Source organism: Eupeodes corollae, chromosome 1 (assembly GCF_945859685.1).
Source record: "Eupeodes corollae chromosome 1, idEupCoro1.1, whole genome shotgun sequence".
Taxonomy (NCBI): Eukaryota; Metazoa; Arthropoda; class Insecta; order Diptera; family Syrphidae; genus Eupeodes; species Eupeodes corollae.
Genome location: NC_079147.1, coordinates 279,017,421 through 279,041,235, shown reverse-complemented (window position 1 = coordinate 279,041,235; position 23,815 = coordinate 279,017,421). Strand labels below are relative to the sequence as shown.

Here is a 23,815-nt window from a genome sequence, read left to right as displayed (position 1 = left end):
TTTGTAAAAAAACTGTCAATTCGATTTTTCTCAACATTTTTCAAAATGTTCAAAACATTATTTCTTATAAGATAAAATAAACTTGAAGCCAAAATTTCAAGTTTTTGAAAAGATATTTGAATCGATATTCAATTTTTACGAACTTTGAGTAATGTTTTTTTTTAGATTTTTATTTTTTATAAAAAAAACTGTCAATTCGATTTTTCTCAAAATTTTATCATAAGTCAAAAACATTATTTTTCGTAGCACAAAATTGTTTTAGAGATGAAATCATATTTCAGTTGTAAAATATTGTAGGTGACAAATTTTTTTTTTCAGTTTTATTGATTTATAAAAAAAACCGTTATATTGATGTTTTTCAAAAAATATACCTGTTTGGTATTACGTTACAATATATTATATAAAATTTAATTCAAGTCTCTAACGTTTTTGGTTCGTAAGATATTTAGGGTTAACCAAAATGTTCACCTTTTTTTCAAACTGCTATGGTAAAAAAAACACCCACGCAATTTTCTTGAGAGCCCTTTCTGCATCTTTCTGCCTTATTATCTGTATAACAAAAATTTATTTGAAGTCGATATCTCTTCTGGTTCTTGAGCTATGGACGACGAAAAAAATGTCGCGAACGTACGGACGTACAAACGTACGTACACACGCACGCACAGACATCTTTCTTTTATTTCGACTCTAGGGACCTTGAAACGTCGAGAAATGTCAAAATTTTCAATTTGACAAATCGGACCCATTACAATAACTTCCTATGGGAAGTTAACAAAACAACTGAGGCTGCTTCGCAAGCTGAGATGGAAAGAAAGATTTTATAACATTTATCGTAATAGTTCGAATTCGGAACTTGCATCACATTTGTTGCATAACCAATTACAACAATTACAACTAAATGACCTGACTGAAATGGTAGTCAAAGCTGTCCCAGCAGGCGTGAAAGATGAAGTTTATAATATTTTTAGGCAGCGATGGTTTGACGATGAGTTTCTAAAAGCAAGAAAAAGAATTCGTTCGCTTTCTTAAAGCTGCTGAGGAAATTCAACACATCTTTTTTCAAAATAATGTATGCAGATGACAATACAAAAGTTAAACAACTCTGTTTTGAAAAAAGAGTCATCCGCAGAAATTTGGAAAGCAGCCAAATCTATTAACGGAAGAACCAATTTAGTTGCTGCATCACTGAAAGCTTCTGAACTCCGTATTTATTTCACAGAATTACTCAACGCGTAATTTGCACCGCTTCCACAGTACGCAGCTCCGTATTTCAAAGATGAATTTCTTGATGGAACATTCTCGACTACTGAGCTAAAATATGTAATTGATGTAATTAAAAAGGCCTAAATGGGTAAGGCTCCGGGTGAAGACCGAATTCCAGTAGAGTTTTTTTTAAGAACTGTTCGTATTGACAGAGGAGTTCAACAGAATTTTTGAGAGCGCAGACGTCCCTGAAAGCTCCAAGAGGTCAATAATATACCTCTTATATTATATAGGGGCATCTCCTTCTTGAATTCTTCCGTAAAGCTTTTAAATATTCTAATTTTTATTAGGCTTAGACATTCGGCCGAAGAAAAGAAAATTTTTAATGCATTTCAAGCAGGATTTAGAAAGAGCTATTCGACTATACTCCAAGTACTTCAAAAGAAGGAAACAAAAACTTTACGCCTTTTTGTGGATTTTCGAGCTGCGTTTATTCAATCGCCTGTGAAGCGCTCTTTATAAGCTTTATAAGCTTGTAGTATCAAGTAAAGTCGTTACCCTTGTCAGAGCGATGTATGAAAATAATGTGGCATACGTATGGGGTGGGGAGTATGTATCCGAAGAGTTTTCAAAAGAAATGGGAGTTAGACAAGGCTATGTGTTAAGCACACTACTATTTGTTTTGTTTATTATTGTATTGTATTTGTATTGTTTATATCTTGGTGGAGGACCGAGGAGGAATCTAGTTTGGAAGTACTCGGATACCAGGACTGATATTGGCGGATGATATTGTTGTTTTATCTGAATCGGTGAAAGAAATGCAGCGTGTGGTGAACAGACTGGAGACATACTGTAAAAATTAGTGTCTATCAGTTAATTTACAGAAGTCTGAAAATGTGATATTTCGGGGCGGAGGAGGAGGAAGATATGCAAATAATGAAAAGTGGATGTACAAAGGTGAATATGTTGCAATTGTTCGAGAGTACAAATACTTAGAGGTTTTAATAACATCTTACCTCAACATAAAACAGCATTTTGAGTCCAAGCTAACGGAATCGATAAGAGCATTTTCTTCTGTGTGGAAACGTTGCATCGATAATAAAGGTGTCGAGCATAGTTAAAACCTAAACATTTTTCATGCGTCAGCAGCTTCTGTAATGCTTTATAATGCTTTTAGGGGATGTTGCCAATACGAGGATGTTGAAAGGTTCCTTAGGTATTTCTAAAAACTCTACGCTTTTCGGCTACCAATACACAGTCCAATTTATATGCTACATTTCCAAACAACTGATCCTCCAAGCTGCATTTGGACTACAATCGATGAAGAAAGATTGCCGAGACAAGTACTTAAATAGATTTTGTCATTCAGGGGTAATCTAGTCAAAAAGTCTGAGGAGTTGGCTCTTAGCTTAGGTGAAAGTATCGAATTTGTACCCGGTTTAAGCCTTTTAGATCTAAAAGACAATATTAATGCAATAATAGAGAAGTTAAGCCATGTCGCGTATAGAAGTTTTAAAGAGGAAGCTCAAACTTCATAAAATAAAATGATTTACAGTGAACTAAATTTAGATCTTCAAGAACGAACATACCTACTCAGCAGTTTCCCCATAAGCATGATAAATATTATATTTGAAGTTAGAGGCGAACTATTAAATTTAAATTACATTCCGCATGGGAAGATCTGACGATCCTATGTAACCCTTGGAATGTTAATGAGAGAGAAGATGTACACCACTTCATTGCAAGATGTCCTGTTTTGAAAGAGTTTCGTATAAAATATTTTGGAGTAGCTGTCATGGAATCGGCCGAAACATTGGAAGTTCTGAATGGAAAAGAAGCTGCAAAATTTTATATAAATATATGACAACCGCATTGCGCTATAGACCACGTATCCGCGAAGGAGACTTTTAATTAAACAACTACGTTAGTTATACAATTAAACTTTCCGTAAGTTCGTACGTCCGTACATTCGCGACGTTTTTTTCATACTCCATAGCTCAAGAATCAGAAGAGATATCGACTTCAAATAAATTTTGTTATAATGATAATAAGGCAGAAAGATGCAGAAAGAGGTGACAATTTTGGTTAACCCTAAATATCTTACGAAAAAAAATTTCTAGAGACTTCAATTTAATTTTATATAATATATTGTAACGTGATATCAAAGAAATATATTTTTGAAAAAACTCAATATAACGTTTTTTTTATAAATCAAAAAAACTGAAAAAAAATTGGCACCTCCAAAATTTTATGACTCAAATATGATTTCATCTCCAAAACAATTTTGTGCAACGAAGAATAATGTTTTTGACATCTCAAAAAATTTTGAGAAAAATCGAATTGACAGTTTTTTTTATAAAAAATAAAACTCTAAACAAAACTTTACTTTACTTTACTCAAATATCTTTTCAAAAACTTGAAATTTCGGCTTTAAACTTATTGTAACTTATAAGAAATATTGTTTTCAACATTTCGAAAAATGTTAAGAAAAATAGAATTGACATTTTTTTTACAAAAAATAAGAACCTAAAAGAAAAGTGAATAAAAGTTGGTAAAAATTGATTTTCGACTCGAATATCTTTTTAAAACTTTGAGATATTGGCTTCAATTTACTTTTATCTTTCAAAAAATATTGTTTTCAACATTCAGTAAGATTTTGAACAAAATCGGTTTAATGTTTTTTTTCACAAAAAATTGAAAACCGAAAAAAAAATAACGAAAGTTGGTAAAAAATGATTTTCGACTGCAATATCTTTTCAAAAATTGTAGATATTGGCTTTAAACTACTTTTATCTTTCAAAAATATTGTTATTAACATTCAGTAAAATTTAAAAAAAAGGGGATTGACAGTTTCTTGTTCAAAAAAATTAAAAACCTAAAAAACATTAAACAAAAGTTGGTAAAAATTGATTTTCGACTCAAACATATTTTCAAAAATTTGAAATATTGGCTTCAAACTTCACAGAATCACAGAAATATTGTTTTCGATAGTCAGTAATTTGTATATAAAAATCCAACAGTCCGTTTTTTCATAAAAAATAAAATCTACAAAAAATAGTACGCAAATTTTTTAAAAATAGATACGAGTACATATAATCAAACTTTTAAGCAAGACAAATCGACAGACGGGATGGGAAGTTATCAGTGTGGGTCGCATCCCAGCCTCTTTTTTTTTGTTTGGTATCACGTTACAATATATAATTTAGAATTTAATTCAAGTCTCTAACGTTATTGGTTCTTGAGATATTTAGGGTCAACACATTTTTTTTTAAATTGCTATGGTAAAAAACTATCCACGCAATTTTTTTGAAAGCCCTTGATGCACCTTCCTGCATTGTTATCTGTATAACAACATTTTTTCGAAGTCGATTACTCTACTGGTTGTTGAGCTATGGGCTATGAAAATTACTTCGCGTACGTACGGAAGTGCGAACGTACGAACGTAAGTACACACGTTCGCACAAACATCGCCCTTAAAAACTTTTATTTTAACTCTAGGGACCTTTAAACGTCGAGAAATGTAAAAGTTTTCAATTCGAAAAATCGGACCGATTACAATAACTTCTTACGTAAAGTTAAATAACCATTTTTCTTAAGAACTTATAAGGAAAAGAAAAAAATAATATAATTACAAAGACAATAGCGCCCTGTCACGTCCTGGTATTACTCCCTTTTTACAGAAACAAAACAAACCGATTTTCCAAAACTATCAACTCCAGAATCAATAAATTTGGAAACTTTAACTGTCTATTGTTTAATTAATTAGAGTAAATATCTGCTTCTTTAATGTAGAACTTATTCAAAGATTGAAAATGATAACTTACGGCTTAAACACTGACTGCATGAATGATCGATCATCAAAATTATGAAACATTCACCGATATCCTAAGATCTTAATATTTCAAAAAAAGGTAGTTCTCGTAATGCACATTGAAAGAAAAAATATCAAAAAATTGAGAGTTTCCAATTAAGTAGATGTGGTATCCACCCACTTTGATGTACTACAATTCGATAGACTTAATTCTAAGGGTCTAATGTATACAAAACACAACATAGCTCCTTTTAGGTTTTTGGTGTGATATCTATTACAACAACGATATAACGATAATCATTAAGGAACCGCACCATCGTTCATAAGCTGATGAAAATGTTATCCAATCACCAGTTCCCCCACCCCACCGAAGCAGAGATGTTACTGATGGAATCATGGGAAAATCTAAATACCTCTGTATTGTCAGTTGTCACAGTCTCAATGTCTTACCATCATCATAAATTAATTTGATCCTGATTTTGTTGATAAAGGTAAATATGTATCAATGAACGAACCGTATATTTATATATAGATAAACGAACACAAGTCTTTTATCAACAACATAACGGTTGATCACATAATTTAATCTTTGGTAATATTAATTGAATATAATGATGAATTATATCTACATACATATACCTTCAAGTATACTATGAAAATTGACAAATGTACATATATATGATATAGATACCGTACTTAATCACACCGCTGGCGCTGGCGCTGCTGCTGCTGCTGCTTTACTCTAAGAAGGTGACATAATTATAAGGTTACGACAGAATAAATAGGTGATTTGCTATTGTATTGTGCCTTAATGGGGTAATTGTAATCTACTCTAGTGATATTATTTGATGAAGAAAGGTATGAAAAGGGGAGTTCAAAAGTGATGCCTTCAATTTTCATGCGTTATTTGAGAAATTCAAACAATTTTCCACAAATCAAATTAAACTCGCATACCTACTTCACTTATGTCTGTATATAGTGAAGGGTTGATAAATGACAACTTATCCCCGTGTATAAGATCAAAATTAAGAATTTAATACCTACACCAACTATTTGGAAAATTTACATCTTAATTAGTTTTTGTCAACATTTTTCCACCGTAATTTCAAAATTCCAAAACATTCTTTCATAGTTTCAAAAAACCCAACAGAGACCACGAATGTAACGTGGTTTAGAATCTTTGTCCATTTCATCGATTTTCTCTAACGATTTAGGTAACGCATAAAACAAAACAGAAAGGTTCATTGCGCCACATCAACGAGAAATCCATAAATCATTTTTATTTATGCAACAATCGATCTCTGATGATTAATTACTTTCGAATCAAAGCTAAACAAAAAAAAAAAAAACAAAAAAACCGAAACTACACAACAAAATTGATTACAATTTGCCAAAACTTTGACGGATTATCCTTCATCGTCTTCGTTTCGGTAAAATTCGATATAATCATAATAATAAAAATGCTCTTTTACACATTAGTTGAACTAATTTAATTAAATATTTATTAATTTCATTTAATAGCTATACCAACGACGACGATGAGAGTTGACCACCAACCCTTCAACTATGCACCCGCCTTCCTGTCACTTGACAAACTTGTGTATTGGTTGGGATTGGGGTAGAAAAAAAATAAGAAAAAGCTTTACCCTTGGCCTCTTTTGCAAAATATAATTGCATACCAAACCCATACAGCAATTCCAATCATAGTCACAATGTCAAATGCAGAAAGAGGTATCGGCTTTCAATTTTACTTTGTGACCGTGACATGCCGAATATTCGTATAGCGGGCTTGCTAGGGCTGCGACTACGAGTGTAGTGGAAAGTGGAGGTCCTTTGGCGATACTTTAAAAGCACGACGATGATTCAATCACAATCACATACGCCGCACTCTAAATCCCTTTTGATAAAAGAACCAAAACAAACGAGTGAGCAAATTTTTGTTGGCTTTTTTATTTGTTCTTTTTATTCGTTTTCTTTTTTTTTCTATTCTATTTCGCTTTTTTCTGACAGGCAAAGGATTTTGTGGAAGTGAGGATGAAGAGGAAACCAAATCAGCGAGAAGAGAAGTGAAGAAGAAATTCTAAAGTTTATTGCCGGGGCTCCTTTGCGTGGTGTGGTGTGTGTTGGTATTGTGATGCTGCCGTTGCCGCTGGACCATTGTAATTAATCGCTATTCGCTATATTTCTCTGCTGACACCAACAGGACTTGCTTCTATAGACTTTATAGACAGAGGAATAGGAAATGCTGCCTGGATGTCATCGTTAGAAAGGACAATATGGAAAAGTCAACTCATTCGTCGTTGTCGTTGTCGCTGTCCTTGCCGTGCCACTGCTGTTGTCGCCGTTCGACATCGTTTTCGTTGCTGACGTCGTTGTTCTCCTTGTGTTGGCGGACAAAATCACATCCCATTCCGAACGTAGTCCAAAGATGAATAAGTGAGTTAGAGAACAGAAGGGGGGAGGGGCGTTTTAGCTAGCCACATCAGGAGCAGCAACAACAAATGAAAGGAGAACAAGAAAAAATAAAAAACTAGCTAAACCAAAGAGAAAAAGGACACTTCTGACATACAGTGCAATTTGCTTCCTCAAAGGGAACAATTTGTAAACTTTGAGTAGTTCTGATTTCAGTCACATTCGTCGTCAGTGCTTCATGCTGCGTAAAATACGTGAAGTCTTTTTTGATTCTTGAATTATCTGAGAATTGTGTTTTTTGGAGAAGAGAAATGCAACTTTTTTTGTAAGTTTTTAGTACGTAAAGAATAAAGTGAAAAAGTTTTAGTTTTGAAAGAGGTCCTTAGTGCATTCTTATTATAGAAAATTAAATTAATAGGTTTAAGTTTTATTCTTGTTTTTTTTTTTTTGTTGTTTTACAAGTCAAGGTCTAGTCCCGCCGCACTATAACTTTTTGAACATACCACTGAAAATTCACAAAAACGAGGAGGTATATTGTAACTTCGCACGTCCATATGTTCTGGATATCTTTTTTCGTCGACCACTTCTCAAGAAGAACAATTTAAGGAATTTAGGAAGAAACAATGATATTAACATAATGAAGATTACCAAAATGTGCAAGTTAATATTTCTAAGATCTCAAAAGAGATGGAAATAAATACAAACGTAATTTAATTGCTGGGTGAGAATAGAGACAGAGAATTTTGTTTATAATTAATTCTTATTGATCCATCTGAGAAAATTCTTAGAAGTCTCAAAAATATAAAGTGGATAAATTTACTTAAGGTCTCGAGCATTTTGCAGAAATTTAGATTAATTGATTGGTTGTAGTGTTATTGTCAAAAAACTGTATTTAACAGTGTTGAGTGTGGATGAAATTACAGACTCTTTATCTATTTTGTTCAACAATATTTTCCTTAATTTTATGAATTCTGGTCAAAACAACATAAGTCCAAAATCTTGGTTTTTAGAAAAACGCGCTAAAAAGTTCAAACTTTTTTTTCTAAATCCTGTTGTGCCAATTTCAGAAATAAATATTTAGATGCAATATATCTAGGAATGATGATATTTATATGAATGTAATGTTTTTATTTCAAAACTATGTTTGTACATATGTTTTAAGGAAGATAATGTTTTTTTGACCAAGCGGATTGTTCATTTCATTTTAAATTATTACCTACAGATAATTTCCTGTATTGAAATAAATTTTGTAGCTTAGATACTTTTTTAACAAACAAATGTATTTCGTAGTAATAAAAATAATAGCAAAAACAATAACAAAGTAATTACAAAGCTTGAATACTGTTTTTAAAATATATAAAATAGGAATTTTAAAGTAAAGTTTTTGTTGATACAACTAATTTTCTTAATCAGAAAATTCAATCAACTAGATCAAAGTCGTTGTCTTTTACCGTCTCCTTTGACTTCTATTTTTTTAAAGAAATCATGGCAAATTGTTGGAATTAATGAATTCTTTAGATATCGGTGGTTCCACATTTTCCAAAACAAAGTTCGACGAATTTTTTCCTCTCCGTTTGAAACACTTTCTCGTCGAAAATCCGTTTCTTCATTTAATGTTGTTTTCAAAAACATTATACCTGCATCTGATTTCAAATTATTTTTTGCGGACAACAAACCCCGCTTTGGCTTTTAATAAATTTTAAAAATTCCAAACTTGCCCTCGACACGTGTCTGAATAAAACTTAACTGATTTGATTATTATTGGAAGATTTTTAAGATGCAGCAAAAGACACGAAGCTATTTCATTTGCGCCTGTTCCTGCAATTCCTTCATGTCACATACAATTTTTTCGATGTTCCACCTGATAGTTAATGTATGGTAAGATTAAATTTCCAAAAGTGTTGGAATGCATTGTTGCAAATCAAAGACAAAACAAGCCTTCGTTCTGTCTTCTTGAGCTTCAATCTTGTCTCTTTTTTATCATATCTGCCTCCTCATGATGGCTTTCCAAAAACATTTTAAGAAGGTCTGATTTATCATTCTTTTCTTCCAATGCAACCTTAATTTTCATTTGTAAGGTATCACAGGTGTTGCATGTATCCTTTTTGGGTCTTTTAAAAGTAAATTTCATTTTATGAGATTCCCCTCGTAAATTGTCCTTGAAATATACTTTTCTTGTTCTGTGTTTTTAAACAAGGTGAACATTTTTGCCAGAGATAAATTTGTTGGTAAAATAAGATTATCGTTTGTCGTTCGTGTGAAGTGGCTCTCATTTGAAGAAAAGGACTTTATGTGATCCTTAACTGACTCCATTACATCATCTGAGGTCTTATTCGGTAGAGTGTGGCAACCGTGTTGATCTGCAGGAACTATTACAGTAACAGATGATAGCTTTTTTGCAGCGCAATTCTTATGAGCCACAAAAAAGCGAAGAAGATTTAGTTGGAGTTATGTTGTTTTGGCCACACTGCTATTTAGAAAATGGAAAACTTTTGTTTGGTTAAAACAATATGAGTGATGTTATGCCGTTTTGACCAAACACAATTTTAAATAAGAAATGTTAGTGCGATTAGGACCATCGAATATCTTTTTAATCGGATTAGATGGACTTACACTGTTAAGACCTAACGAAAGTAGATTTTTTTTTCTAACTCAAACTTGACAAAAATGGACTTATGCCGTTTTGACCAGTTTGCATAGAATTATACGCTTTCAATTTTTAAATTTGAATAAACTTCGGAATCTAATACATACATACAAGGGCTTTAAAATAAGATATTATACGTATTTTCAAATCACTATGCTGAGTAGATGGTTTACTTTTTTGGCTTTGTGACTGAAAAATTTTCATAATTTTTTAATTGAGTTTTTAATTTGAATACATTGCCACATTAGTATTATTTCGTAGATTTTCTTGTCAAACGACAGGTGCAAAAAAGTTGTATAATCAAAATGGAACTTACTATTGGAAAATCATTTATATCAGAGAAATATTTTATTCGTTCGAATGATATGTTTATTTGATGTTATTATTGAAGAATATGCATTGTCATTGGGAGCTTATACGAACAGTGTATCAGCATTTTGATGAAACATTTTTATTCATGACTCACAATTCAACAGTTGAAGCTTTAACAATACAGCCGCTAACAACTGTCAAAGTTTTTGAGTCCTTGTTTGTATGTTCACACCGCATTAGAATCATTATTAGTTTTTTCCTCATTGAAAAATTCGATAAAATTGCCATGCAAATTAATGTATTTCATCAATTATATTAAATTTACATAGATATATTTTTGTAAAATATGTGTTTGTAAAGTTTTATTGCGCATTTGATTAAACGCCAGGTGACATTTTACTTAACCTATTGAACGTTTTTTAAATGTTCTTTTTAGAAGCAAACTACTTTAGTGATTTATATTTTTTATTGGTTATTATAAATTCAGAATAATTTATGCAACCGATGATGTTTGATGGTTTTCCAATTACTTTACACACACGGCTTTTAATTTAAATTGCTATAGGATGATATTTTCTAATTAAATACATACCTGGAAATTAATGACTAATTACCAAAAATCACTTTTAATTCAATAGGTGGGTGTATAACATGAAAGTAGATATGTAGGTAACACATGTTATTCGTGACTAAATGTAACATTTTAGAACTGGAAAATGCAATACATTTTTAGAAATGAGAAAAATAGGATATTACAATTACTCTAGTCTATTTTTTCATTAAAATTAGATACAAAATTGTTTCGAAAAAATTATCTTCTTTTTATATCATAAACACAACTTCAAAAACTGGATTAAAAACTTTAGAGGAGGATTTATTAATTTTTTTTGCAAATAGAGGTTTCATTTTGATATTAAAAGAAAAAAAAAAACAATTTTTTAAAAGAAAACAATAAATGTTTGTTTGATTATAACTTTTTTCGAAAAAAGTTAAGTTGACTAAAGAATTGTCATATTAAATACCGGAGTTGTTATATTGATTACCAAAATTGTCATACTTACTAACGTAGTTGTCACGTTGACTATTAAAGTTGTCATATTGACTATCAAGTTATAAACAAATTTTGGATCACAAAATTAACAACGAAAAATTGTGCTATTGATTTTCGTGGTAGTTGGCTAAAAATTAACTACTTTATAGTCAATTTTACTACCAAAATTTTCAATCGGGTGACTTTTTTCGTTCTGTGTTGTGCATGTAGTCAAAAATATTTAATATATTTATATTTTGAAAGGAAATTGTTTGTAAAGAAATTATGTTTTTGTGAAAATACATTCTGAAAGCAGATTCAACCATCTGTAACAACAACATTTTTATAGCAATTTTGTAATAACTAAATACAAGTTAATTTTATTACAAAATATTAAACGTAGAAAGATTAACGTCGTAAGAAAGATTATCTACAAAAAAGCATGACGTGTGCAGTGCATGTTTACCCTCGAGCTCCAAGACCGGTGAAACATACAATAAATACAGAGATTCATTCCTTAGCACCACTACAAGAGTGTGGAATGCTTTTACAAACTCTATTATTGCAATATTCAGGAATTAAAAACTTAATTTCATTTTAAGCCCTTTCTTCCTTATTTACTGCTCCAGCGGTTTCTTTAGTATCAAGAAGGGTCAAATATATCGTAGAGAGTAAACTCATTATTAAAAAAAAATTGGTAACTGAGAAACATTGAACTTGTCCTTATTCTAATTTGTTAAATTGAAAATTTTGATATTTATCGACATTTAATATTATCTGTAGAAATAAAATCCACAATTTGATAGAGATATCTATAAGTAAGTCTGAATATCTTGAGAAGAAACAGTTAAAAGTTTTTCTTATTGCAAACAAATATTTTTTTTTAAAGGTCACCTATACGAAGTAATCAGAGTCACATCCCATCCGTTTCTCTTTCATAGTGCTAATAACAGCCTGGGGGTTGTGCCGTTCGGGGTGAATTCCTGGCCACGTAAAAGCCTCATATTTACGAAGCACCAACAAGCCTCGGATACGGACGGATTTACTGTTGACAACCTTCGCAAACGAATTAAGGACAACGAACTTCGGATATGCACGAGGAATGTTAGGTGCCTTAACGGACCACGTGCGGCCGAAGAATTAGCGGAGGTCCTAGAATGCTATAAAGCAGACATCGCCGCCATCCAGGAAATACGATGGGATGGGCCTGGCAAAAAGAGGACGAAAAATTGCGATATTTACTATGGTAACTGCTACCACGAAAACCAACAGCGCTTATTTGGAAGTGGTTTTGTCATTTGAGCCAGACCTAGGCAAGAAGTCTTGAGCTATAGGTGCATACCCAGCGCCTCATAACCATACGCATCAAGGCTAAATTCGGCAACATTAGCCTTATACGCGCGCACGCCCCTATAGAAGAGAAAGACGACAATACCAAAGATATGTTCTTTTCTTAGACAAAACATATGAGCAATGTCCCAGCTACGATATTAAAATTATCCTGGGCGATTTCAATGCCAAGCTAGAAAAGGAAGACATCTTTGGTGAAATTATCGGGAAAAACAGCCTGCACGACAACACTTCCGACAACGGATTCAGGCTCATAAATTTTGCCAAACGTTATGGTAGCCAGTACGCGTTTTCCACACCTCAACATTCACAAACAAACTTGGAGCTCTCCAGATCAATCTACCGTCAACCAGATTGACCAGCATCATGGATGTCCGAACTTTCCGAGGAGCTAACATCGACTCGAACCACTACCTCGTTGTAGCCAAGGTAGCACTTCGGGTTTCCAGACCAAGGAAAAACAGGGAGGTGCTGGGAGAAGATACAACGTCGAACTGCTACATTCGCAAGAGATCGCCAAAGCTTTTTCCGACCGAGTTACAAGTAACCTCTCTCTAAGTTCACTGCCGCCTAAACAATGTATCGAAAACCAGTGGAAACATTGCCAAGAGGCAATCAGAGAAGCAGCCTATGATTTGATGGGTTCAAAGCAGCCACCAACAAGGAATCCCTGGTTTGATGGCAAATGTTGGCAGGCAAATGCAGCCAAACAACAGGCACGCAAAGGTCGCTGCATAAAAGGACCAAAGCTGTTCAAAAGCTCTATGAGCAGAAGAGTCAAGAGGAACTCAGAAGGAAAAAGACAGACAAAGAGAGGTTTAAAAGTAGGAATGAGGTTCGAAAGTTTTATGAACAGGTGAAACGAAATTCACAGGTATATAAACCTAGAACCGAAGGCTGCAAAGACGAAAGTGGAAACATCATAGTGGAACCGCAGTCAATGCTGAGGATATGGAAGGACCACTTCAGCAGACTGTATAACGGCGATGACGAACCGAATTCCGCTGTCAGGCAAGATTATCCATTCAACATAGACGACGAAAGCCAACAATCCCGTCCTCCCGACTTAGACGAAGTAAAGATTACCATATCTAAGCTGAAGTCTTACAAAGCCGCTGGAGCGAATGACTTCAATGCTGAACTTCTCTGAAAGATATGGTCGGTAGAAAGCATACCTAATGAGTGGAATCCCTGTATTATTTGCCCGATTCTGAAAAAAGGGAACAATCAAAACTGCACCAACTTTAGAGGAATCAGTCTACTTAACATCGCCTATAAAATCTCAACCTCATAAGTCGTTATCAGTGTGGATTTAGACCATTTCGACGACAGTCGATCAAATATTCACATAACGGCAAATCCTGGAAAAAACCCAAGAACATAAAATCGACACCCACCATCTTTTCATCGATTTCAAGGCCGCATATGACAGCATATACAGGGACGAGCTGTATAGAGCCATGTCTAGTTTTGGCGTACCTGCCAAACTCGTCCGTTTGTGCAGGAAGAACATGGAGAATTCACACTGCTCCATGGAAACAACTTAACAGAACCTTTCGATGTTAAGAAATGTTTAAGACAAGGTGATGCGCTGTCATTTTTTAACATCGTGCTTGCAAGAATAGTGCAGAGCTCACAGGTCAACACTAGGGGCACTTTCTTTCAAAAGTCTGTCCATTTACTGGTATGTGCCGATGACATTGACATAATCGGAAGAACTCAGCGTGATGTCAATGGGGCTTTTGTAAGTATTGATGCAGATGCGGCAAAAATGGGTTTAACGGTTAATGAGGGCAAAACAAAGTACATGCTGTCGTCAAGAAAGGACATACAACACCGACGTCTTGGTCAGAACGTAACCATCGATAGACGTAACTTTGAAGTAGTCAAGGACTTCATCTACCTAGGCTCCACTGTAAACGCAGAAAACAACACCAGTGCTGAGATCAAACGCAGAATAACTCTTGCTTACCGCTAACAGGTAACTATGACAAAAGTGATCCTATCGAGAGAAAAGTTCAGAGCAGAAGAGGAAGACCGCGGATCAGGTGGCGCGCACAAGTGGAAAGTGACCTCACCCAACTTGGAGCTAGAGACCGAGCTAGATGGAGAAGTTTGTTGGGTGAGGCCCTAGTTCACACATGACTGTAGCGCCACCTTAAGTAAGTAAGTGCTAATAATATCATTTTAAATGAAAAACTTATACATTAGTTTTCCTAGACAAGTCGAAAAATGTGGGTCCACCATATAATATTTGATGATACAAAATGTTATTGTTTTTTATCTTGATTAAAATAAAATAAAACATTAGATTCATTTTCGAAATTCGATATCTCGGAAATGTTTCATCATTTTCTTACCTAATTTAAATTTAAAACGTCATAACTACATACCAAACATATTTTAAGCTAAAATTGAAATATTTTATGTATACAAAATTAATTAAAAAAAAAAACGCTCTAAAAATGTTCAAATACAAATTTTGAAAAATTAAGATTTTTTGGGAAATCAAGGGTCATTAAAATTTTTGAAGAAAAACTTATTTTTCAGGTGAATTTTAAAATCTTAAAATACAGAAAATATTTAGAAACAGACTCTTTGGATACAGGAGCAAGTTCGTGTGACCCAGTCGTGCATTGTTTTTGAGCAGTTCACTCACCATTTAATACAAATTTGTTGAACAATATTTCAAATCTTTAATTTAAGAAAAAAAGTTCCTGTAGATAGTTCTATATATATGCCATAAGCCACAAGAAAAAGTTACTTTTTCGCTGTGTGAAAGACAAAGCAATTTCAAGCAATATGTGTTTCTAAATGCGTTAATTTCACCCACTAGTCCCCATAGCTTGGTTATGTTTATAATTTTTTCGAATTTTAAGGCTTTAGCAAACAGACAAAGTCCACAAAGTAAACATTATCATCTTTACTGAATGCAAGTTGTCTCTATGTCTGCACATCGCAACAGAAATTTATAAATGAAAGTTAATGCAAGCACTTTTCATAATTGCAACGCAACACACAAAAAAACAACAACAAAAACAACATGAAGGCACTGTCACTGTCATTTGAACTTTTTTTCTTCTTTATTTTCAAAACAGATACGAGTATTCCTTTGCATAATAATTTTGTACTAGTTTCGGGGTTGGGCTTATATGATGGGTCCTTATATGAGAGCGTTTTGAAAGTTAATGCAAAATCATGCTCTGTTGAGCAAAATATGAAAGGAAATAAACTGACGTTACTTTAATGAGTTGAGTAATTAGTATAAAAGCGTATATAAAATTTTGCAGTAAAGGAAGGGTGTTTTTTTTGGGGATGAAATTTTGTGCTCTTTGAATGCAAATATTAAATAGTTAAATTTTCATTGGGTTTTAGTTTTCTGTTGGAAATTATTTCTACAGCGAAAACTAATACACTGAAAATTATTCCAGCTATCCAAAGGACGATAATTCCAGCGAAATTTGTAAGTCCCAATTGCACTGCTCCGCCGTCGCCAAAATTAGCCCAAGCTGAATCCTCAATTTGTCTTTGTAGTTTTTCATCAAGATGATCATTAACAACCTTTAGAAAAATTTGTATAGTTAGATTAAAAAAACAATAACAATAAAGTTTTTTTTACCTTCCATTCCCAATGTTTTGAAATACCACTTGACTGAATTAAAAGTATACAAAGATTAAACTTCTCCAAAAGTGCCCAAGGTCGAGGTGTAAAGGCAACAACATATGCATAATATAAATCTTCAGTCATCAATTTCATCTTATCAACAATTTCTTGGTCAATAAACTTATAGAAGGCAAAATGTCCTGCGATAGTTGATATTGTTAATACGCTTTTCAATTTTAGACAATTTATTTTATATTTTACAAACCCCAAGTTAAACGTTCAAGAGCAACACCAATTTCACCAGCTAAACTTTTTTCGACTAACTCCTTAACAGTGTAAATGCGAAACAGGTCCTTGATTTTGAGCATTACTTCCTGGAAGAAAAAAAACTGCTTATGATAAACATTTATATACCGAACCAGATGGGCTTTTCACTTAAAAAATTCGTCAAGAAAAGATACTGAAGCGAAATGAAAATGGTCAGTGAAATTTGTTCTTTATCGTAAAAAAATAAAAATGGAATGAAAATATGTTTTGATGTTTTAAAAAAAAAATGGGGTTTTAAAAAGTTTTATATGAACAGGATTTAACGTCATCGTTTCTAATATTTCTCATATCCACACCACTTGTATGCCATATTTTTTTTTTTGGAAATATCAATTTAACTTTCAAAATCGGTATCACAAAATTTTTAATTTTACATACTGAATATTCTTGTATAAAATGGCCAATGGTACCTTAACAATCAAATACTTACATCTTTTGTGTTGGCTAATGATGCGATCCACGCGTATGATGTTGCCCCCCAAATAAAATTCTGTTTTACCAATCGCTCCTTAGTGTCAGGTGGTTCACCAAATCTTCAAATTAAGACTCCAATATTAAATTTTTACCTTTCAGTTAAAAAACTATATTTAAAAAACAACCACTTACGCTGGAATTGTTAAAATACTCGCTAGTCCTCCGCTATAAACACTTGTTATGATAATATCAATGATATAACATGAAAACATTATGATTCTTAGTGAAGTTGATTTAATTATGTAGCTAGTTCCTTGAGATATCAGAAGCTTAAGAGTTGATATGAAGCTAAACTCCATACTAGATTTCCATGAATGTTCTTCGATATCTTCTTTTCCTAATTTACGTGTGAACATTAAGGCGAGAAATTCTAAAAACAAACATCCCGATAATCCAAGCCAAAGTGTTACTTGAAATGGTTCAAATGGTAATAACCAACTTGTAAGTCGTCTTGAAATTGAAAATAATAAAATTAAATTAATTTTCAATAGAATATGGTGCAGCAGAAACAATATTTTATTAAATTTGTGCATTAAAAATATCCTCATAATACAGGGTTTTACAAAAAGATATTTAGTTTTAAATAATACGCTGTAATATTTTTCACTTCCCATAGAAAGATATTTTAATCGGTCCGATTGGTTGAGTTGAAAATTTTGACATTTCTCGACGTTTCAAGGTCCCTAGAGTCGAAGTAAAAGATTTTTAGAGAAATGTTTTTGCTTGTGTGTACGTTCGTTTGCGACGTTTTTTCATCGTCCATAGCTCAAGAACCAGTAAAGATTTCGCCTTCAGAAGGATACAGAAAGGACTTTCAAACAAATTGAGTGGACTGTTTTTTACAATAGCAATTGAAAAAAAAAGAGAAAATTTTGGTTAACACAAAATATCTCACAAACTAATACCGCTAGAGATTTGAATTAAACTTTCAAATTTGTATTGTAAAGTTATACCAAACTAGTATATTTTTGGAAAAAAAAACAATTAACGTTTTCTTTTAAAAATCCAAAAAACAAACAACACAAATGATTTTATCAAAAATAATTTTGTGCAACGAAGAATAACTTTTTAAACATCTAGTTAATTTTGAAAAAAAATCGAATTGATCTTACACAAAATAAACACTTAAAAAAAAAATTAATAAAACTTAGTAAAAGTTGATTTTCGACTTATGTAAATATTTTTACAGAAATTTTAAGATATTGGCTTGAAGCTAATTTTATCTTATAAGAAATAATGATTTCAATATTCGATAAAATTTTGAGCAAAATTAATTTAATAAATCTTCAAAAAATAGAACTCAATTCTGGTATTGAAGTTCAAACAATATATTATTTGAAAACAAATCCAATTAACTGCTTTTTTATAAAACAAAAAAAAAATAGACAAAAATGTGTCACCTCTAAAATATTACGAATAAAAACGATTTTTTTGCAACGAAAAAAATTTTTTAATATCTGGTAAAATTTTGAGAAAAATTAAAAAAAAAAAAACATTACTGAAAATTGGTAAAAATGGAATTGACACAAATATCTTTTCAACACTTTTTGTTTATGGCTTCCAACAAATTTTATCTTTTAAAAAATATTTTTTCAATTTTCGTAAAAATTTTGAGAATAAACAAATTGACAGTTTTTTTACAAAAAACAAGAATTTGAAAAAAAATTAACAAAAGTGCGTACAAATTGATTTTCGACTCAAATATCTTTTCAAAAATGTAGGATTATGGATTTCAACAAATTTAAGCTTTTATAAGCAATATTATTGTCAACATTCTAAAAGATTTTGAGAAAAATAAATTGACACTTTTTTACAAAAAATAAAAACGTAAGCAAAAAAAGAATTAAAAGTTCTTAAAAATTGATTTTCGACTTGAACATCCTTTCGGAACTTTGTGATATTGGCTTTAAACTACTTTTATATTTAATAAAAATATTGTTGTCAACATTCATACAAATTTTGAAAAAAATCTAATTGACAGTTTTCTTACAAAAAATAAAGACTTAAAAAAACAATACTAAAACATGATACAAATTTGATTTCAAATCAAAAAGCTTTTCAAAAATTAAAAATATTGGCTTCAAACTTATTTTATATCACAGGAAATATTGTTTTCGATATTCAGTAGTTTTTTTTTATAAAAATCCAACAATCGTTTTTTCATAAAAAATAAAATCTGCACAAAAAAGTACCCAAATGTGGTAAAAATAAAGATGTTCAGTTCTTAATATCTCTCAAATTAATTTCATTTTACTAATTTAGGAAATGATAGTGGTGAAAATTTTATTTCGGCTAAAAATCTATTTGACAAAACTAGATTTTCAAACTAAACTATATTTTTATATGAAAAATATTTTCGGTAATGTTAAAATTTGTAAAAATAATTTGTCTTGAGAATTTATTAGTGTGGGTCGCATCCCAGCCTCTTTTTTTATAAATCCAGAAAACAAAAACAAATATTTGTCACCTGGAATATTTTACAAACAAAAAATGATTTTGAATATAAGAATGAAACAACAACAACTTGTGTGTGCTACCACCAAGTTCATAGGCTTGAGTTATAGCTATTTCACGGGGGCCAACCCGATCATCAGACTCCTTTAGTGGTGCTTAATCGCTTTTTGTTCAATTTAATTTTTGTTTAAATTGTAAATTCGGCAAGCAGCTGCCTTAAACTGTGCGTATAAAATTTCATACAAAAAACCTCCTTAGAATTGTAAAAAATGATTTTGTCTCCAAAATAAATTTTTGCAACGAAGAGTAAGGTTTTTGACATCTGGTAAATTTTGAAAAACGAAATTGATAGTTTTTTTTTACACAAAATTAACACTTGAAAAAAACTTTACTAAAAATTGTATTATTATTAGTAAAAATTGATTTTTGACTTAACTATCTTTTCAAAAATGTAAGATGTTGAGGCTAAACTTATTTTTTCTTATAAAAAATATTGTATTCCAATTTCGATAAAATTTGGGGCAGAATTGAATTGAAAGATTTTTAACAAAAAATAAAATCTAAAAATAACATTACTAAAAGTTGGTAAAAATTGGTTTTCTAAATATTGTTTTCGACATTCAGTAAATTTTGTATTGTTACAATATGAGAAACCACGTCTGACTTCTTTCACTTGTTACAAAGAACTGTAATGTATTTTATTTAGAGTAAGCTTACAATGATGTATACTAAGATCGTAATTAAGCAAGTTTAAGTTTATATATTATAAGAGAAGAGAAAGTGGGAGATAAAAGAAACAAGGAAATAAGCAAAGTAATTATTCAACATAGGTTTTATTTATTAAGTATTTAAAACATACAATAAAAACTAATATTTTAACATGTATAAATAAGGAACAGTATGTTTTTTCATACAAATATAAATCTTCCAAAAATATTACGCCAATTTGGTAAAAATTGATGTTCGGTTCTCGATGTCTTGTGAACAATAGAAAATATGAATTCAAATTAATTCCATTTATTAAATATGTATTTGTTTATATAAAAAACAAAAACTTTTAAGAAATGCTACTAAAATTGGTAAAAATTGATTTTCGACCGAAAATCTCGTCAATAAAAAAATCTCGTCAATGGTTTGAAATCAAACCATTATATGCAAAATATTGTTAGTACTTTTTAATTTTTTAAGAATAATTCTACTGACGACTTTTTTAACACAACACAAAGGCGCAACACACACAATTTCAAGCAAGGAAAATCGACAGACGGGATGGGAAGTTATTAGTGTGGGTTGCATCCTAACCTCTGTTTACACATATAGAACATTAAAACAATACAAAAAAAAGAGGCTGGGATGCGACCCACACTGATAACTTAGCATCACGTCTGTCGATTTGTCTTGCTTAAAAGTTTGTCTATATGTACTCGTATCAATTTTTACCAAATTTGCGTACTATTTTTAGTAGATTTTATTTTTTTATGAAATAACGGACTGTTAGATTTTTATATACAAATTAATTAATATTGAAAACAATATTTTCTGTGAAATAAAATAAGTTTGAAGCCAATATTTTTAATTTTTGAAAAGCTATTTGAGCCGAAAGTAAATTTTTACCAAGTTTTAGTATTGTTTTTTTTTTTTTAGAGTTTTATTTTTTGTAAAAAAACTTTCAATTCGAATTTTTAAAAATTTTAAAAAATGTTGAAAACAATATTTCTTATAAGATAAAATTAGTTTGAAGCTATTATTTCAAAGTTTTTAAAAGATATTTGAGTCGAAAATCATTTTTTACCAACTTTTGTTAATTTTTTGTTCGGTTTTTAATTTTATGTAAAAAAACTGTCAAGTCGATTTTTTTCAAACTTTCACTGAATGTTGACAACAAGACTTTTGGAAAGATAAAAGTAAATTAAAGCCAATATCTCAAAGTTTTGAAAAGCTATTTGAGTCGAAAATCAATTTTTACTAACTTTAATACATTTTTTTTAGGTTTTTATTTTTTGTAAAAAAAACTGTCAATTCGATTTTTTTCAAAATTTTTCCTAATGTTGAAAACAATATTTATTAAAAAAAAAATTAGTTAGAACCTATTATCTCAAATTTTTGCATAGATATTTGAGTCGAAAATCACTTTTTTAACAACTTTTGTTAATTTTTTTTTTCGGTTTTTAATTTTTTGTACAAAAACTATCAATTCGATTTTTTTTCAAACTTTACCTGAATGTTGACAACAAGATGTTTTGAAAGATAAAAGTAAATTAAAGCCAATATCTCAAAGTTTTGAAAAGATGTTTGAGTCGAAAATCAATTTTTACCAACTTTTATACATTTTTTTTTAGGTTTTATTTTTTTGTAAAAAAAACTGTCAATTAGATTTTTCTCAAAATTTTATCAGATATCAAAAACATTATTTTTCGTTGCACAAAATTGTTTTAGAGATGAAATCATATTTTAGTCGTAAAATTTTGGAGGTGACAAATTTTTATTTTCACTTTTATTGATTTTTAAAAAAAAACCTTTATATTGATTTTTTTCAAAAAATATACCTGTTTTGTGTCACGTTACAATATATTATATAAAATTAAATTCAAGTCTCTATCATTTTTGGTTCGTAAGATATTTAGGGTTAACCAAAATTTTCACCTTTTTTTCAAACTGCTATGGTAAAAAAACCACCCAACGCAATTTTCTTGAGAGCCCTTTTCTGCATCTTTCTGACTTATTATCTGTTAAACAAAGTTTATTTGAAATCGATATCTGTTCTGGTTCTTGAGCTATGGACGACGAAAAAAACGTCGCGAACGTACAGACGTACAAACGTACGTACACACGCACGCACAGACATCTTTCTAAAAATCTTTTACTTCGACTCTAGGGACCTTGAAACGTCGAGAAATGTCAAAATTTTCAATTTGACAAATCGGACCCATTACAATAATTTCCTATGGGAAGTTAAAAAGAGGCTGGGATGCGACCCACACTGATAACTTTGTTTGTCTATAAGTACTCGTATCAATTTTTACCAAATTTGCGTACTATTTTTTGTAGATTTTATTTTTTATGAAAAAACGGACTGTTGGATTTTTATATAAAAATTACTGAATATCAAAAACAATATTTTCTGTGAAATAAAATAAGTTTGAAGCCAATATTTTTAACTTTTGAAAAGCTATTTGAGTCGATAATCAATTTTTTCCAACTTTTGTTAATTTTTTTTTAAGTTTATAACTTTTTGTACAAAAACTGTCGATTTGATTTTTTTCAAAATTTTACTGAATGATGACAACAATATTTTTTGAAAGATAAAAGTAAATTTAAGCCAATATCTTAAAGTTTTAAAAAGATATTTGAGTCGAAAATAATTTTCACCAACTTTTATAATTTTTTTTTTAGGTTTTTTTTTTTTCATTTTTTAGAATGTTGAAAACAATATTTCTTATAAGATAAAATAAGTTTGAAGCCTAAATTTCAAGTTTTTGAAAATATATTTGAATTGATATTCAATTTTTACTAACTTTGAGTAATGTTTTTTTAGATTTTTATTTTTTATAAAAATTATATCAGATGTCAAAAATATTATTCTTCGTTGCACAAAATTGTTTTGGAGATGAAATCATATTTTAGTCGTAAAATTTTGGAGGTGAAACACTTTTTTTAAGTCTTTTTGATTTATAAAAAAAAACCGTTAAATGTACCCCTTTGATATCACGTTACAATTTTTAATATAAAATTTGATTCAAGTCTCCAGCGTTTTTGGTTCGTAAGATATTTAGGGTTAACCAAAATTGTCATCTCTTTTTCAAACTGCTATGGTAAAAAAACTACCCACGAAATTTTCTTGAGAGCCCTTTCTGCATCTTTCTGCCTTATTATCTGTATAACAAAATTTATTTGAAATCGATATCTCTTCTGGTTCTTAAACTATGGACGACGAAAAAAACGTCGCGAACGTACAGACGTACGAACGTTCGTACACACGCTCGCACAGACATATTTCTAAAATCTTTTATTTCGACTCTAGGGACCTTAAAAAGTCGATACATGTCAAAATTTTCAATTTGACAAATCGGACCCATTACAATACCTTTCTATGGGAAGTTAATATTCTAACATTTTCTAAACTATTGATTGTCGTGTTTGTTTTGATATTTGTTTTAAATTTGAATCAAGTCTCATTTAATTGCAGATTTG

The 23,815-nt window shown here is 30.9% G+C and overlaps 1 protein-coding gene across 1 annotated transcript; it reads right to left on the bottom strand.

The window, feature by feature from the left end:
• Window positions 1-15,824: 15,824 nt before the first annotated feature.
• Window positions 15,825-17,988, bottom strand: LOC129942791 (uncharacterized). The gene is made up of 5 exons (XM_056051863.1): window positions 17,303-17,988; window positions 17,127-17,229; window positions 16,635-16,743; window positions 16,385-16,569; window positions 15,825-16,326 (listed from the first exon to the last, which is right to left on the bottom strand). Exons 1-5 carry the CDS (start codon window positions 17,782-17,784, stop codon window positions 16,111-16,113), a joined length of 1,095 nt encoding a protein of 364 aa, XP_055907838.1. The 5' UTR covers window positions 17,785-17,988; the 3' UTR covers window positions 15,825-16,110.
• Window positions 17,989-23,815: the final 5,827 nt, after the last annotated feature.

Coding starts and splice junctions, on each gene's coding strand:
- LOC129942791 (XM_056051863.1), bottom strand. CDS start 17,784: ATGGGAAGTGAAAAATATTACAGCGTATTATTTAAAACTAAATATCTT. Junction 17,230..17,302: donor AGTATTTTAACAATTCCAGC/GTAAGTGGTTGT, acceptor CTTAATTTGAAG/ATTTGGTGAACCACCTGACA. Junction 16,570..16,634: donor TCTTGAACGTTTAACTTGGG/GTTTGTAAAATA, acceptor CAACTATCGCAG/GACATTTTGCCTTCTATAAG.